The 18,486-nt window shown below is 35.3% G+C and overlaps 1 protein-coding gene across 1 annotated transcript; it reads right to left on the bottom strand.

Moving 5' to 3' along the window:
- Positions 1–13,198: 13,198 nt before the first annotated feature.
- Positions 13,199–18,154, bottom strand: LOC107828074 (amino acid transporter AVT1I-like). The gene is made up of 3 exons (XM_016655324.2): positions 16,633–18,154; positions 14,715–15,325; positions 13,199–13,822 (listed from the first exon to the last, which is right to left on the bottom strand). The coding sequence occupies exons 1-3, from the start codon at positions 16,826–16,828 to the stop codon at positions 13,301–13,303; spliced, it is 1,329 nt and encodes a 442-aa protein (XP_016510810.1). The 5' UTR covers positions 16,829–18,154; the 3' UTR covers positions 13,199–13,300.
- Positions 18,155–18,486: the final 332 nt, after the last annotated feature.

Genomic DNA, 18,486 nt, shown 5'->3' with positions numbered 1-18,486 from the left:
TATCACTCGTTTATAATTTTAATTCGTGCTTCAATTGCTAGTTATTTTGCTCCATTCTTTGTAAAGGAATATATTATGTTCAAACCTTTCATTACTAATGAACCTAAAGTTGTGATTTCCGGAATATTCTATATGTTGATATTTTTGATGATGATCCTTGAGAGTAAAGAAATGAAAGTGTGGAATATGAAATACGGTCAACGTTCCATGAATGAAGAATCATATGTATGGCCAAGAGCGCCAAGGAAATAATGATGTTATGAATGGTTGAAAGTACTAATGAAGCTATATAAATGGTGCAAAAGTTTATAACATGAATTTATTTGTATTTCTGTATTCCTTTGTATGCAAAGCAAAAAAAAAATATTTTTGGGAGTATCGATAGTCACCGAGAAAGGGTAGGTTGAAATAACCTAACCTCCAAACTACATGTGTCGGTGTAGGAGTGTATTGTTATTATTCCCCTTATTTAGGATGAGATTGAGGTGATGAGAATATTCCCCTAACTTGGGATGAGATGATTGCTAACAGAGGGTGATGTCGATCCACACGACATTAGGGTGAGGCGGCGGGGCCGCTTTGTGTAGAGATTATGATTGTGATTACATCTTCACCTGCACACATTAGGGGTGAGGTGGCAGGGCTGCTTTGTGTAGAGATTATGATATTGTGATTACACTTCTACCCGCACACATTAGGGTGAAGCGGTAGGGCCACTTTGTGTAGAGATTATGATTGTTATTACACCTCCACCCGCACACATTGGGGTGAGGCGGCGGGTCCGCTTTTTGTAGAGATTATGATTGTTATTACACCTCCACCCGCGCAAAATGGGGTAAGGCGGCAAGACCGCTTTATGTAGATCTTGTGATATTGTGATTATACCTCCACCCGCACACATTGGGGTGAGGCGGCGGAGCCGCTTTGCGGAGAGATTGTGATTGTGATTGGATGTCTTGGGGTGAGACGGCCTAGCCTATCGGGCCGTGATCGAACTCCTTGCTAAAATCACAGTGGTATATCGGTACTAAAGATCTCCAAACCAAAATATATATTATTTCTGTATTTTAAAAATTGTTATGTTTTAGCTTGGCATTTGGATATCATTGATTATTGTTAGCTATTTCCATGGTCTTCCCTTCCTTATATTGGAATTCTATTCCGAAATAAGATATTTAGCTTCACATACTAGTACTATTTCATATGTACTAACGTCCCTTTTGCCGGGGGCGCTGCATCTTCAATGGATGCAGGTGGTTCGTCAGCGGCATCTTTGGTCCTCGTTAGCAGTTACTCTCTATTCAGCAGGTTTTGGTGAGCCCTACTCTATTCCGGGCCTGATGTCACTTGATGTTGTACTTTATGTTTTGAGGTATAGCCGGGGCCTTATCGCCGGCACTTCTATCCTACTCTTCTATTGCACTTAGAGGCTCTGTAGACATATTGTGGTTTGTACATTGGTATTGGGAAAGTCAAAAGTAGAAATGTTATATTTGTACCACATGTTACACTTCAAACTATGAATGGGTAATATATTTTTGGAATTTTAAATGAAGCTACTAATGGTAATGGAATTGGTGTTGATTATGAAATCCCCTCAATGTTTAAATAATGGAATACGTCTCCACTCTATTCATGGGAAAGGTCGGGTAGAAAGTATCTAGCAGGCTTGCTTGACCGGGTTGTCTCGGTTGAGCACCGGTCGCGCTCCCCGAGGTCAGGGCGTGACAAACTTGGTATCAGAGCCTATGGTTTTAAAGTGTCCGAGGATGTCTTGGAGCCGTGTCTAGTAGATTCCTTCTGATCGGTGTGTTGTCGACCATATCTATAATTAGGAGGCTACTTGGGCATTTAGGAATGTCACTCATCTTTGATACTCCAGATCGTACGATATAGCTCAATATAAGAAGCTAATTTCCTTGTCATGTATCATTTTCCTAGATGAGTAATCCACGAGTTCGAGGCAACGAGGAGGGATTGAAAGAACTAGTTTCTTGGGTAAGTGTCCTTGATCCTATTAATGTTACCGCGCCACCGGATCAAGTGGTGGGAGCACTTAAGAAACTAAAGAGTGTTGTTGGTACCAATAAGCTGGAATATTTGATTTGTAAGAAGCGCCACTTGGGTTTATGTTGGATGACCCTTGAAATATGTTATAGTTTTGGAAGGAGGGGGCACAAGAAGAACAAATAGCCTAGGTTGGGTACACCTAGCCCGGTCTGCCTGATATAAGGGCATGAACATTTTGTGTCATGTTGTGAGTATGTTCAGAAGCGTGTTAGGGGTGGTAGGCTTGGGAAATTCCAAAGGCCCACACCACAAAGCGATATAGAGATTGTTACTCCCGCTATTAAGGTTTGGAGGAAGGATAGGGGGAATGCTTATGATGTATGCAAAAAGGGTAAATATCAGATCAGTGGGGTGAGTCCGTTTAGTGGACCTTATCCCAGTTGCGTGAAGTGTAGGAGATGTCATTTGGGGGTATGTCACTATGGTACCAATATATGTTATGGATGTGGAGTCAAGGGGCATCAGTTAAGGAACTGCCCTGTCAACCTAAAGTCACCAAGTAAGTCACTCCTTAGAACATCATTATTAACACCACATAATGTTCCTTGTCGTATATGTACATCTGCATTGAAGAGCCTACACAAATATGGTCTTAACATGTCACTGGATCACAAAACATTGCATGTACATACTTTCTGAATGAGATGCATTATTCATGAAGTCTCTTTATCACAATTCACTTACTTACAATCTCTTGAGGAATTGAGTTATAACCCTAGGCTAATACTTCCCACTTGCTTCCCTAAATTCTCAACAAGGAACTATACCTGATGAATTTCTTACTCAACCTTTTGATTCAATTGGATAACATCTACTCACTTGTGCTTATGCATGCACTGTCATAATATTTACTTATGTGGTATCAAATCTAATGTAAGGCAGCCTAGTGTTGAGATATTTCTTGAGCCACTCTCTTTCTCTCCTGTGTATGTGGATCCTATGGTTCGAGCAATTACTTTACTCCTTTGTGAATATTATCATAGACCCTTTTCACTGTCTAGTAAAATAAGAGCATGTTTTAGCACCTATCATATGTGTACATGTCAATTGAAATAGTCACTTGTTTGCGTAAAGTTTTTACATCTTGGGATCATGTACATGATTCCCACATTATCAATGCCTACTAGGAAACTCTATGAATCATTTGTCGAATCAATGATGTCATCACAATGATTAAACATATCAGCGCTATTTGTAGTAACCTTCATGTCTCTTAGGATATAACCTCCTGAAATTCCCTTGCTCAGCACATTAATGGATTCTTGAATAATTCTAGCTCAATCTCGAACCCCGTAGTTCCTCTTTGTATTAAATCTATGGGTGTTGAAGGTTTAAGCATGTCAAAGAAGAAGCATCATTCAATGATCAAACATATTGGGTAGGAAACTTTATGGTCATATTCATGCTAGCACATCTTAGAATAATTGTTGAAGGTCGCCAAAAGTTTAATTCGGGTGTTCAACGTAGAGATTTAGAGTTGAAGAAAGTGAATGAGTTATTCTCAAGATTTTCTCCATGAAGATATTATGTGAGTTGTTAATAAAGGTAAAGTAAGTGTAATCACAATAGGACTTATGGAATCTTGAAGGAAATAGGTCAATCAATGAGTATGATGTTTCCCCATCGTTGTTCTCGATTCACCTAGTGTTTCATGTGTCTACGTCAAAGAAGGTAGTCGGCAATCCTTTGTCTATCGTTCCGGTGGAAGCTATTGAAGGTGAAGTTAACGGATAATTGGCTTATGAGAGGTAGCTAATTGTCATCCTTGTTAGATAAGTCCGAAAGTTAGAATTTCCTCCGTTCAAGTGCTACGGTGAAGTCTATTAGTCGAGGAGGTTACCTCGAAGGCCGAGGGTATTGTGGAAAGAAAATATCCTCACTTATGTGTATAGCCATATGGTTGTGGTTCGAAAGGTACTTTCTATGTGTTATGATTCAAATATGTACAGTTCATGTCCAGAAGTCATTTTTGATAATATAATGTCGGTAGTGTTGAGATTTGTGTTATGTATATACTGTGATGCTTTGCTGAATTGTGGATGTATTGTTAGGAGCGGTTTTGGTGATTCTCTGGTAGGTGGATAGCCCAAAATACAGGGGAAGCTCTGCCGTAATTTCTGAAACATTTGGGACTTCGTCAAATTTGTAGTTTGAGATGTGTGAAAGAAGAGACGAGTTATGTTGGGTGTGTTGGGAAGACTCTACTCCTCATTCGAGGACAAATGATCCTACGCAGGGGAGGATGTAAGACCCCGTAAAATTTTACCTAGAACCTGGAATTTCGTGGTGCCGAGGTATGCTGATGTGTTTGAAGATTGTAGAAAACGAGCTGTGGTACGGACTTTTTAGGTTGTATAGTGCATTGGGGAGTTGGAAGAAAATTGTTGTAGAACATGGCATTTCTGCGGTCCATTATGCAACAACAGAATTACTCTGCGAACCAGAGATCCGCCGCGGAGTGGAACAGAAAAGGACATATTTTGAAAACTATTTTTGCTGGCCACATAATGATTCTACTGGCCGCATAATGATTATGTTACAGCGAAATTGCATCGCGAAATGGATCAGACCTAACCCAAAATTTGAAAATTATTTTGTGGCCATTTTACTGCCCCATAACCATTATGCTGGCCACATATCCATTCTGCTACCACAGAATTACACAACATAATTGACTTCAGGGGTTATTTTTGGAGATTTTCTAACCCGACCCAATTTTAATAAAAAGGCATAAGAGGGGTCATTTGGGAGAAAAACATCTAATATTTTAGAGAGAGGAAATAGATCTAGAGAGAGAAGGAATGGCACCAACATCTTCATGCTTCAATTCTTGCTCAAGCGTTGGGGATTCAAGGGAGAAATGCACTAGATCTTCATCTAATAGGTAAGGTTGTACTCCCTAGCCCTAAATTTTGCGATTTGGACTGAATGTAGGTAATGAAAAGTATGATTCTTAGGTGTGGAAGTCGCTCTTTGTGCATGAATGTACCCATAAGGGTGGTAGGGAGGTTGTTGAACTAAATTGGGTGAATGATTTATTGTGGGATGAAAGGATTCCAACATAGAAATCTTGTAGTGGAATTTGTACACCTAGTGCTTGATGAAATACCTAGTTGAGCTGAAACCATGAATCTCTTCCTAATTATGGTTCAATTTGCATCACATCTTTAGTCCAAAATAACCGGGTCCACCGGGCCCAGTGTGAAGGGATAAGCGTAAATACTTAAATACCCCTCCACATGGATAGTAATGGCGTCCTCAGGCCTGGGGACTACCACGATCTTACCTTCCCAGTATAGTTCTCTCGGACCACTGGAAGGACGTCTTCGGTCACGGAGCATATGTCCTTTGATTCTCTCTCACCCCGGTCCTGCTTGGACGAGGGTTTTTCGACCATAAAGTAATCCGCAAAAGAAAAACCCTCGAGAATAAATGCTTTCAAAGGGGACTCGGGAGCCGGTTCAGCGGCTGCCGACTCGGTGGCTGCCACATCGGAAGCAGCCGTCTCAAGGATGTCTATTCTGGGATCGGCCGCCTCAGTACCAGCGGCCTGTTGGGAAGATGAAGAGGCAACCTTTTGGGGAATTGATTTGGAAATTTTAGCCATTGTTGGCTGGTAATATTTGATGATTTGAAAAAGAAGTATAGAGGTTTGGAAGAAATAGCTTGAAAGTTGAACAACAGAATATGAAGGATTTAAAAAGATTTGTGCAAAAATCTAAGAACAATTATGAAGATTTGAAGATCAAAAGATAAAGGTATGAAGATGTGAAAGAAGTTGATGATAGTCGGAAAGTTTGAAGGTAAAAGCTTGGCTAAAAAGTGGAAAAAGAACAAGGGATGGAGGCTTTTATAGGGAAGTAGGCGACGCCTCGCATTCGGAGGTAACCCGTAGATGGTTGACATGTGTACGTAGTCAGAATGACGCGACTGATGGGACATTTCGGCTCATTCATTGTAACATACGAAGGAAGGAACCGGAGGGCATCTATCCTTTCCCATCGTTTCGGAAAATCTACTCTCCGAGAAACGAGGGGACTATCTGTACACGGGTAAAACCGAGGCTAACGAGTACCTCGACTTCCCGGTGAAGCAAACGAGGTAAGGACATGAATGCAAGGAGTTAGAATTAAGGCCAGGAGCCTCTCGCATCAAGGCCCGAGCAAAACACCAGCCCTCGTAACCATTGATACCTCGCCCCCGGGGCCGGTTCGAGTTCCACTACCTAGGAGAGCATTACCAAACTGTCGCGCACGATTAACGAAGGGCCGTGATATCCGTGTCCAGCCGTATATCACGGCGTGAATCTAGGCCCGTATCGGCGGTGGATAAGTGATTAGCGAAAAGGAAGATTTATTCCCTTTCTTAGAATTGTACTTAGGGTAAAACTCCCCTACTATATAAAGGGGAAGCGGATTATTCATTAGATACATTGTAACACATATCACAAGGCAATATATACTTATTTTTCTCTGTCTCTAAAGGATTGTTCAAAGTTCTTGTTTTGGTTCACAAGTTCTTCATAAGCATTGGTTCGGAACCGAAGGCGAGCTTCTCGTTAAGCCCTTAACCGATCCCGGACTTGCTATCATCATTGGTTTGGTTATTTATTCTGTCTTTTATTTGCTCATCTAACGTCATTAATCACTTGTATTTATTTAATCCACATATCCTTAAAATCGCACATAAATTTAATTTTTATCCGATTTTAAGGGTAATCAAAGGTAGACTAAAAATTATTATTTTTTTGCTTACGTATGTGCCATAGAATTGTATTAATTGCATCCATCTTAAAGTGCAGCAAGTAGGGATAATACTACGTTAATGTATCAAATCGGAAACATATAGAAGTGAAACTATCAGAATAATATGACGAATATTCTAGATATATTTTCCCAATTTCCTTATCTACTAATTTTCTTTTTTCAGAAAAAGAAATCATTTCCTATTTGTGTGAATATTTTTAAAAAAGTAAAGTTGGACTGTCCCCAAAAGAAGCCATCCGATCCTTTAAGGCTCCGTCTGTTTCAACTTGATGGAGGTGTGACTCTAAATACTTTTCCTCCATCAATCAAAAACATATTAAAGGCTGAGGGAAAGAGAAATAGCGAGTTTCATTTATCTATCCCTTTATATATATATGACAACTACTCCAAAGGAAAGAACTTTAAGTTATTAAACACTGTAAAAGATTTTACACTAATAGTGTAATTTAGTCAAGTATGTACCTTTTCCTCAAATTAGCAATCCAGCCTTACACAATTAAATGTAATTAATCTTTAAATTACCTGATGTTCAAACTTATTAAAGAACTTTTATCAAACGTTCACTTACAAATGACCAATAATTTCTAACACAGAAGTGTAGGTATTGCGACCATAATGGCAATGCCCATTATCACCATTTCTGTAAGACATGACCGAAATTTGTCCGTGGCTAATCTTAGCGACAAAGCAAACTTGGAGCCAAAGTACTCAAACTTGGAGCCAAAGCATTCTATCTTGAGCAAATGAATAAACGTATTTTCTTTTATTCTTTTTTTCTTTACCTGGGGACCAAGAACTTTTTCCTATAAACGGGTCATCTTACTTCATTTGAATCGTCCAATATTTTGATTAAAAGCTCATTTTGAGTATTCATATAATAGAGAGTTTTGTTATATTCCATAGAGTTAGTGTTGGGAAACACTTTGAGCGAACCTCTACTTTATGAGTGATTGCAGCAGGTTATTCTCTTGAGATATATTTTGAGATAATTAGATTTTCATCTCTAATTTTGTACTTTCTTTTGTGTGCCGGTTGTTATAGCGAAATTACTCCACTCTGCTTATAGACGTAGATCACCTTGACTTAACCACGTTAAATTTTGTGCCTTCTTTATCTTCTTTGATTACTGTTATTATTAACTTGCATTGTCTTTCTTATTGTTGTTTGACTAAATTTCGCACTACCCGTGTTCTCAATCGTAATAAATTGATATCAGAGCCAGATCAAATCGGGTTAGTGTCAGCAGTCAATATAATTTTAACAAAGACTTATGTTGAGAAATTTGACCGAAATGCAAATTTCGGCCAGATATACAATTAAAGATGGAAGCTATCCTAATTCAGGATGGCTTAGACTTGGCATTGCAGGGAAAGGAGAAAAAACGGATAAAATGAAGAACGAAGAGTTTTATGTCATAGACAAAAAGGCAAAATCAGGTATTATCTTAAATCTCTCAAATGAGGTTTTACGTGAAGTTTCTGTACAAACCACAGCCAAAGGCATGTGGAAAAAATTGAAAACCTTGTATATGAAGAGAATGGTGAAAAATAGACTTTACCTAAAGCAGAAGCTTTACATAATTCGTATGGGTGAAGGTACCTCTATTCTCTCTCATCTCGACATATTTGATTCTATTCTTATGGATTTGAGTAATATAAATGCTGAAATTAACGATGAGGATCAAGTTATTTTACTGCTTTATTTTCTACCCCCCATCTCTTAAGCATATAAGAGATACTATACTTTATGCAAATGTTAATATCTCTTATAAGGATATTAAATCTATCTTGAAATCAAAAGAATAGTTAAATAGTGATATTACTGGGGAGGCTAGTAGAACTCAAGCAGAAGTTGGCTTGTTTGTTAAGGGTAAATCCGAATCAACCAGATACAATAATTTATAGTGTTGCTATTATCATAAGAAAGGTCACAATCTCCGAATGCTACAAGCTGAAAAATGAAGAAAAACATAAGGAAAGGAAAAATGAGCACAAAGATATTGACACCACTGAAGCTAGTGTAGCAACTGATGAGATTGGAGGAATTATATTTTTAGCAACTGAAACTAGTTTTAGATCAGACAATGAGTGAATTTTAGATTCCGATTGTTCGTATCATATGTGTCACAGCAGGGACTTATTTTCTACATATGATTCAGTTTAAGGTGGAGTTATCCAATTGGGTAATAATGCTACTTGTAACGTTGTTTGCAAAGGTACAATTCGGGTCAGAATACATGATGGTGTGGTGAGAACTCTCACCGATGTTAGATATGTTCCTGAGTTGAAGAAAAATATCATCTCTTTGGGCACTTTAAAATTTTCTGGGTACAAATTCATTGGTGAAGGTGGAGTTCTGAAATTTTTTCAAGGTACTCTTGTGATCATGAAAGTACACAGATCTGGTTCGTTGTATACTTTATTGGGATCTACTATTACATGCAGTATTACAGTTTCAGTATCAGACAACTTGGCTGATTTTGATGACATTATATTTTGACATAAATCTATTGGGGCTTTTCTGGAGGTGGAGTAAAATAACTATATCATCCAATTTAGGTCAAGGTGGAGATTTGTAAGACATGGCCTAAATTGTTTCATGGCTAATCTTGGAGCCAAAGCGAACTTGGAGCCAAAATACTCAAACCGGAGCCAAAGCATTCTAGCTTGGAACAAAAGAATTAAAGTATTTTCTTTTATTCTTTTTTTCTTTACTTGGGGACCAAAAACTTTGCCATATAAATATGGGTCATCTTAGTTCATTTGAATCATCCCATATTTTGATTAGAAACCCATTTTGAGTATTTTTGCAATAGGGATTTTTGTTATATTTCATAGAGTTAGTGTTGGAAACACTTTGAGTGAACCTCTTATTTGTGAGTGATTATAGCGAGGTTATTCTCTTGGGATAATTAGAGTTTCATCTCTAATTTTGTACTCTCTTTTATGTGCCGGTTGTTATAGTGAAATTACTCCTCTCCGCTTGTGGACGTAGGTCACCTTGACCGAACCACGTTTAATTTTGTGCCTTTTTTATCTTCTTTGTTACCGTTATTGGCTTCTTTGTTATAATCATTATAACGTTGTTTGGATAAATTCCGCACTACTTCGGTACTCGATCCTAACAATTTCCAATCTAACTAGTAGCTCAAATCCTAATCATTGGTAAATGCCAGAAATCTCTTTTTATGCTAAATAAGTGATCGAAGATCCCTTATATATGTTAAATAAATTCCTTCATCTGTCCAAAAATAATAAACTCTTTGGCATCAGTTTGGAAGCACCGTCAAATGATGTTACACTTTTGAAAAATATTTTCATAAGAAAAATGAATAATTGATACATAAAAGTATTTAAATTCTTATGAATACGAGAGAGATAAATTTTGACTTCGTTGATTTACTGCATGATAGATTTTTTTATTGAGTTTTCCTGCAGATGTCCATCTTAGTCCTGGGCCGTGGACTTGCCACATATTGGTTCACTGACCTGATTTTCTTTTTCTGCGAGAGCTTGATGCTGACAATTAAGTGATCTACCATAATATATTTTAGTTAAGCGATGTCACTAAGTTAAAAGGAACGAAAAAAATATCTAAGTAAAAAGGGGCCAACTAGCTTCACTTGGTGAATTTTTCCTTTTTGCGGCAAAATTTGGATATGAACCATAACTATATGAATTTAAGCGACCAAAAAGCAATTACAGGTATCAAGTCTATAGTTTTTGACCTTTTTGGCACTTGTTTAGCATATAAAGCAATTTTATGGGTCGAGTATTGAGTCGGATCTGAGGTTTATGGTTAAAATGAGTTGAGTTTAATGTTTTTTATTTATTAGCTTAAAAATAAATAGGTGTCACATTATTAAAAAGTGGTAGGATGTATCACTTCTGGCTTGAATAACCTTTTGAATGAAATAATAAAAGATAATTCACTTTTTTGATAAAAAATGTAACTTTTTCACCTATTCAATAGTTTAGTAACCATTTAGACAATGAACTCCAAAAATCTGCCTTATAGATGGTTTTATCATGTAATACCAATAACTATTTATGCAGAAATTTACCTCAATAAAACAAAATTATATAAATAACCTAAACTGAACATGCTCTTTGTCAATTCGATTATTGCCACTTTTTTCTACTATAGTTAAGAGAAAAAAAATTAATTATTGGCGAAAATATTAATTATAATTTTGATAAGTGTTTTTCCTCACAATTAATACTGTCAACCAAAAATAATTTTAGTGAGTCAAAATTTTTTGAAGTCACATGTTAAATCCAGCCCAAGTCCATATATATATATATGTAACATAAAAAAAGGTGATGGATTCATGCCTCATCAATTCCGTAGCATTTCCTTCTCTTTTCGCCTACAAAAATAAATCCAGCAAAAGCACGTGTAAAACACAAAAGTTATTTATTGGCGAAAATTTTAATTATAATTTTTAAAAGTGTTTTTTCTCACAATTATTTCATGATATCTTTTGTTACTGTCAACCAAAAACAATTCTAGCGAGTCTAAAAATTTTGAAGTCACATGTCAAATTCAGCCGAAGTCCATATATATAACATTAAAAAAAAAGTATAAAGGTAAAGGATTCGAACCTCATCAATTGCGTAGCATTCCCCTCATTTTCCCCTACAAAAATAAATCCAGCAAAAATTGTGTTCAGCTTTACAATGCTTGAAGAGTATTCATCTGTCACAATCCCAATCTCCATCCGTGGGATGTCGTGATGGAACCTAATCTCTAAGATTAAGTAAGCCTAACATACATGAAGAATTTAGCGAAAAACAATAATAAAACTTCCAATTTAAACCAATAGCTATCACAAAAAGGACTCCTTGTACATCAATATCTATAAAAAAAAAAAAGGAGAATGAAATAGAAACTAGATAGAGGGTGACTCCGAGGCCTGCGAACGCCGGCAAGTATACCTTGAAATCTCCAATCCAAGCTCGACTTACTGATGCCTAGGCTGGTATAAAGTGCCTGGATCTACACAAAAAGATGTGTAGAAGCGTAGCATGAGTACACCACAACGGTACCTAGTAAGTATTAAGTCTAACCTCGGTAGAGTAGTGACGAGGTCAGGTCAAGATACCTACTGGAATAAATAAAGAAACTAAACAGATAAAGTACACTATAATAATGAAATACAATGAAGAAATAAAACAAGAATAGCTACACTGAAATTAAGGCAATTAAGGCATCACGGAATAAAACACATATTAAGAATGCCAAGGAAACGATGCAAACGAAACACAAGTGATGGAGATGAAAGGTATCAACAAGAATCACTACCGAGGTACCGCCTCGTAGTCTCATTTCACAAATCAAATCACAATCTTTTCTTATATCACTGCGAGAGCCTTACATTTAGTTTTAAAAATTATTTTTCTGAAATAGCTACCCGCGTTTTAGCCCACCTTATCACACCGCGTAGTTTCAAGTAGTTCTCCTACTAGCAACACGCGTATCAACCCCATCTTATCTCACCACATGTGTATCAACCCCAATCCTTATGCCACCGCATACGTATCAATATCACAACATATCACAAATCACACCTCAAGTGCCCAAACCATAACTTGCCAAAAGAAGTCAACAACAATAATGTTTCCACAATTGAAAGGATTCATTTTTCTAGTATCTTAAAAATGTGCGCCTTAGAGCTTAAATCTTTGAACATCTAGTTATGAATTTATTAATAATGTATTAGTTTTTTTAATATTTAATTAGTAAATTATGTGTATCTTTTCAGATTTTTTATTTGAATAATTCCTTGTCTTTTACATGTAACATTAAAAAGGGAAAATAATTAATTGTTTGATAATTATTTTCTTTAACGGCCTAAAGATATTAACCGTCAAATACTGTTATAGCTGTATAACAATCATTCACTATAAAACATAATATATCGGAATGAACAATGTTATTATATAGAGGCTTGACTGTATCATTTATCGAAAGTTCTGATATTATAAAATTTTATTTTCCTAGAGTAATCAAACGCGTACTAGGAAGAAATTCCATCAAATGTTCACTCAATATATATCCAATAGGTTTAACTGAACCTAATTATATTTTTGATATGGAAGACATATATGTATATATGTGTGTAAACCATTAAATTTTAAACAAATATTAAAATCACTGGATAAATAAATATGTTCCTTCCCATGTCAACATATGTCATTGTCATCATCAACATCCAGAAAATCGTATACTTTGGAAGAAGCTTAACTTCTATATTTTGGGAATGAGTTTTGATTGATCAGATAAGAATATACTTCAACTGATAATATGCCTTTAGATACTGCCATATATAACATAGCTAGAAATCAAATTTGGAAAGGATGAACAACCAATTCTAAACCAATAGTTTTAAAGTTACATTATGGATAGTACTAAGAACGTTTACCATTGACTACTCAAATTTAAATTCTAGATCCTGACACTTCTTATAGGTACAAATGACCTATAATTTCTACCACCGAAGTGTAAGTACCTACAATCATAATAGCAATGCCCATTACCACAATTCCCAGTATAACTACTAGCTCAAATCCTAGTATTTGATAAATACCAGAAATCTTCACGAAACACAAGCATGGGAGTATTATAGAAGCTGTGATGCTCAAAAATGCTCCAACAAGTGACATGAGATATCCAAATAAGGGAATAGCTAAGGCTACAATAATAGTGCTAATAACTAAAGCTGTTCTGATAAGTATACTTAAGAGCCTTTTATTGAAATTAATTGGAAGTTGATTTTCAAAAGAATTCACCAGAGGTTTTATCATTAAGCCATACTTGGCTATTGGATTGACCAGTGTGGTGTAAATTGCCACTTTTGAGCTAATTTTATTAGTGGGGAGGTTTAAGGTTATTTGGGAAAGTACAGTTGGACCAAACATGAGATACCCCACAATTGCCATTGATGCATAGCTGATGGTGCAAAGTAGAAAGCAAACCAACATGACCTGCCACAAAAGATTGCAATAAATTAAGTAGTCAGTACATAGCATAAAAGAAAGGAGTTTAACCTGTACACTTAGTATAAATAACTTTTATGCTATTATGTAATTTAAAACCTACTATAGGTAATTTTGTTTACGAATAATTCCACTTTTGGTCCTTCAATTATTAATAAATTCTTATTGATCCCTATAACAGTTGATTAGCACATTTAACCTTCTATTGACTAGGATATAAAATTTATGCTTCTATTCTTTTTATATAGGATATATGTTATAGTATTAGATTATGTTTAGAACTATATAATTTAGCCCGGAGGCGGAATTGAAATTTGAAGTTTATGGGTCCAGAGATTCTAGTTATTTTTAAGTTATTGGGTTATAAATTAGTAAAATTTGTATATATTCAAACAAATTTTTAAAACAAATACAGGGTTTGAACCAAAGCTAGTGGGTTCGGCCAAACTTGCAAACCAAACACTAGCTCTAACCCTGATATAGCCCATAAATATAGAGTAATAGTGCAAATTTAACATAACTCGTTGGTAGTTTGAATGGGTTAAGACCTAATAATTTGATAACTTTGTCAAGAGTACTGATCATAAACAGTGACCAAAAGAGATCAATTAATGCAAGGTTAATTGTGTTTAACTAGAAATCACAAGGACTAAAATGATAATTTGTCAATATTTGAGGGACTAAAAGCACAAATTTCCTATTTTGCAACTAGTATGGATTGGTAACTGCTAATTATTTTAAATAATATGTTATAACATGTTACGTATTATACTTAATAGTAAAATAATCTTTTACATTGTCAGCATATATAACTTAATTTATAAAAAGAAATAAGTGTATAATAAAATATGCGAAACTAATAATGCCTTGGTATTCATACCTTAGAGAACTTCTTTGGATTTATCATGGAAGTATATAATGTTGGAAAAACTGGATGAGCACAATAGCAGAAGGCATAGAGGCTAACAGCAGTAGGCATTCCTTTCCAGTTTATGAACTGAGTCCCATTTGCTTGAAATCCAAGCCCATCAAATACAGCAGCCCACAAGATGGACCCAAGTAGTACAATAGAGGCCACTACTCCACTAGCAGATATATAAGAAAGAATGCTCATATTATTCAACCAAACAGTAGGCAGAATAATGAGGCTAATAATAACCACAAAACTCTGTTTTCCACCAATGGTAACTCCAAATATTTGAAATTCTATGTCTCCGAATAAATTTTGTAAGTTATCTCCCTCTAAAATCAAGAAACCTGTTACGACCATATAAAGTTCCACATTCATCGTCGTGGAGACAAGCATTCTTCCACCCTTTCCGAATGCGCGTTCCCCGATATCAGGGTAGCTTGTTATAGTTGGATCAATGTCCATGCATCTTTGGATTAATAAGCTTGTGTAATAAGTAGAGATGGCGATAATGAAGAGAAATATCAAGCTCAACCATCCTCCTGATGCTAATGCGTAAGGTACTGAAAGTATGCCAACTCCTGAGGGAAAAACAACAATTACTATCTATCACTTTAACTACGAAAAATTTGGTCCAAATATTTGTCGCTTCAATAAATTTAAAAACAGACTAATATTTCTTTTTTCTTTCAAATTGGGTGTATAAACCGAACTGAAAAATCGCATCAAACCGAAAAATCAAATTAAATCGATTAAAAAATCCGATTAGATTTAATTTGGTATTGAGTAATAAAACTTGAACAAAACCAACATATACATATATTATTTTATATATACTTCTAAGTCTTTCTATAGAGTTTTCTTTAAAAAAATATCTAAAAATATTTGGGATTCTCTGTGGTACGTAATATGTTAGAGTTATCTTCTTGTATATTACTTGTTGTAGGACTATTTTGAATATTTCTTGTACTTATCCTATATGTAGATATATGTTGTAACTTTCTCTTATAAATACAAGAAAACAGAGAGCAACTCTCGTTTTGACCCTTCCATTTATCTCTTTCATCTTAATATTTAATAGAATATGGAGTCCATTTTTATTAACTTTAAATAGTGGGTTATATAATCATTTTTTTATCAAGTGTTATTGAAATGCGTTATTTTCTCTGTTCTTCCATATTCATATGTCAAGTCTACTAAATTTTTAATCTTTTTTAAATTTAAAGTGGTATTTCGATAATTTAAAATTAAATAGAATATAATTTAGGTATCATATTGATTTTTATGTTTTCTTAATAAATTCGGTTAACCTTGAAAATGGACATCAAGGAAAAATTATTGTCGGACGATAAAAAAATAACTATAATGTGTTAGTAAGAAAATTTTCCCATAAGAATATTTTAATAGATCACATATTTATTAATTTTTTTAATTTTTACTAAATATATATTTACTTATAAAAAATTTAATAAAATAAAATTGAAATAATATTCATGTAACAAGAAAATCTTGAAAACTCGAAAAACCCGACAAAATTGAACCAACCTAAACCGATATAGTTGGTTTGATTTGATTTTGATAGCAACGAACCAACCTGGTCCATGTACGCCACTTCCAAAGAAGGCATATTGTCGTTACTTATATTCATTTAAGGAAGAGATAAAGATAATTTAGTGAAATACTTTTTATAATTACTGTTACAAAATGATATTTTAAAATAAACCTATAAAAACTTTCTGCCAAAACCTCCTGATCTAATGCAAAGTACTAAAAGTATGCCAAAAAACAACAACAATAATTTATTAAGACTTGTCTCAATCAGTCTATAAGGTTACAAGCGTAAACCTTGAAATGCTAAATTTTGCCATTTTCAAAATTAGAGGAGAACCTGACAAAGCATTGAGTCCATTGAAACAAGTTCTTGAAAAGGAGGTTGGTCCAGCTGAAACGAACTCATGTTGAACTTGAGGATCCTCTAGTCCTGTTTCTTCGCTGCTACCTTGGTTTTGCTTGTGATAGTTGTCATTGGCAACTAAGAGCCGCACTCTAATATTTGAGTAGTCATCTTCTGATTTAGGCTCCATGCTCAAGTACTCTTCTTCTGTTAGATGTTTTGCTTTTTCCTCTATGTTTATTATAATCAAAGAGAAGAAGAGGAAGATGAAGAGAGCTAGCGCAGTTCTTGTGGGAAAAAAGCAACCAGAATTGACTCTTATGTGATAAGAGATGAGGTTGCTTTTTACAGTACGTGTACTTGACCTGTCATTTCAAAAATGAGAAAAGAAAAGGATAGAACTTTCGAAATGAAAATAAAAAGGATAAAGAATTTGAAATAAAAAGGACAAATGTTTTGAAACATATTAGTTTTACCCTTCATTTCATTTTGGCCGAATACATACGTAATCACTTAAACTTAGCACATTTTTACTTTCACGCTTAAACTTAGGCTTGTTCCTGTTCGACATCTGAACTATGTCTGAAGTGTAACATTTGAACACCTCATATACATGTGGCACAATGAGTGATCTTCACTCAAAATTGAGCGCGTGAATATTTGGATGAATTTTTTTTTTTTCTTTTCGTCTCTATTCTTTGCCACCCGAAACAACACTATTACCATCACCAACTAAGCTTAATTTACCTAAAAATTCACCTTTACCATTGCCAACAATGAGTCCAAAATCACAGCCAATTCCCGTATCCATACTAACCCCGTCACCACCACCCAATGTGTTTTGCATTTTCACTGTTTCCTTCGACGCCCATGTGATGAATTTCTTGTAATAAGTAGTAAAAAATTTCTGTAACTCTATACACAAATTATGATGGATTGACGACAATTGGGGAAAAAGGTGGTGAGGAATATTCGATCGACCACTTGGTGTGATGAAAAGAATGCTTCGACGGGGTGCCGGCGTTCCGTTTCCGACGAGGTTGTGATGCAGATAGTTGTGCGGTGACCTATTTGGTGTTTAAATATGCTGATAGTTCGATATTGGCGGTGTGCTGTTCCAAAAAGGTTGGTTCAAAAATGGCGATGATAGGTTGGGAAGTGGTTTCCATCGCCGGTGGGTGGCTTTTTTGGTGGTTCAGAAGTGGATAGGAAAAAAACAAAAAGATAAAATGGGAAAAGCCACATGTCGACATTTAATTTGGTGTTTTACCATGTTAAGGTGCGTATACATCAGTCTTTTTATTTTTATGTAGAAATTATCACTGAGGTGTTCATTAGGCATACTTCAAACATAGTTCAGATATCTAATAGGAACGAGCCTAAGTTTAAGTGTAGAAGTAAAAATGGGTGTCAAGTTTAGACGTCTACGTATGTATTTGGCCTTTTATTTTGGGAGCATTCATATCCTACCATTTTCATCTTATACTTTCTCTTGACTCTAGTGTAACTTCAACCTGAAGCATAACAGATGTAATTTCAAATCAAAGTAAAAAGTAGACGGGTAAATCAAATTTTGAACTCTTTTTTTTTCAAAACGTTTTTATACGTGGAATCCACCCTATTTACACTAGAATTCTATTAAAGGTAAGGAAAATATGAAACAAGTTGCTAACCACAAAATAGAAAGGAACCTATACAAATAGTTGGTCAGAAATATTATTTATATTTTCTAGTCGGTATTACATAGATTGTACATTTATTATACATGTTTATTTATATACTATTCTCTGTGCACATTGTTTACCGATAAAACGATACAGTTGAATTTATATGTGGTTTATAGAAAAG

This window comes from Nicotiana tabacum, chromosome 14 (genome assembly GCF_000715075.1).
Source record: "Nicotiana tabacum cultivar K326 chromosome 14, ASM71507v2, whole genome shotgun sequence".
Classification (NCBI taxonomy): domain Eukaryota; kingdom Viridiplantae; phylum Streptophyta; class Magnoliopsida; order Solanales; family Solanaceae; genus Nicotiana; species Nicotiana tabacum.
The sequence above is the reverse complement of the archived record's forward strand: the minus strand, read 5'-3'. Positions and strand labels throughout refer to the sequence as shown.

Coding starts and splice junctions, on each gene's coding strand:
- LOC107828074 (XM_016655324.2), bottom strand. CDS start 16,828: ATGGAGCCTAAATCAGAAGATGACTACTCAAATATTAGAGTGCGGCTC. Junction 15,326..16,632: donor TGGACTCAATGCTTTGTCAG/GTTCTCCTCTAA, acceptor TTTTTCCCTCAG/GAGTTGGCATACTTTCAGTA. Junction 13,823..14,714: donor ATCCAAAGAAGTTCTCTAAG/GTATGAATACCA, acceptor CTTTTGTGGCAG/GTCATGTTGGTTTGCTTTCT.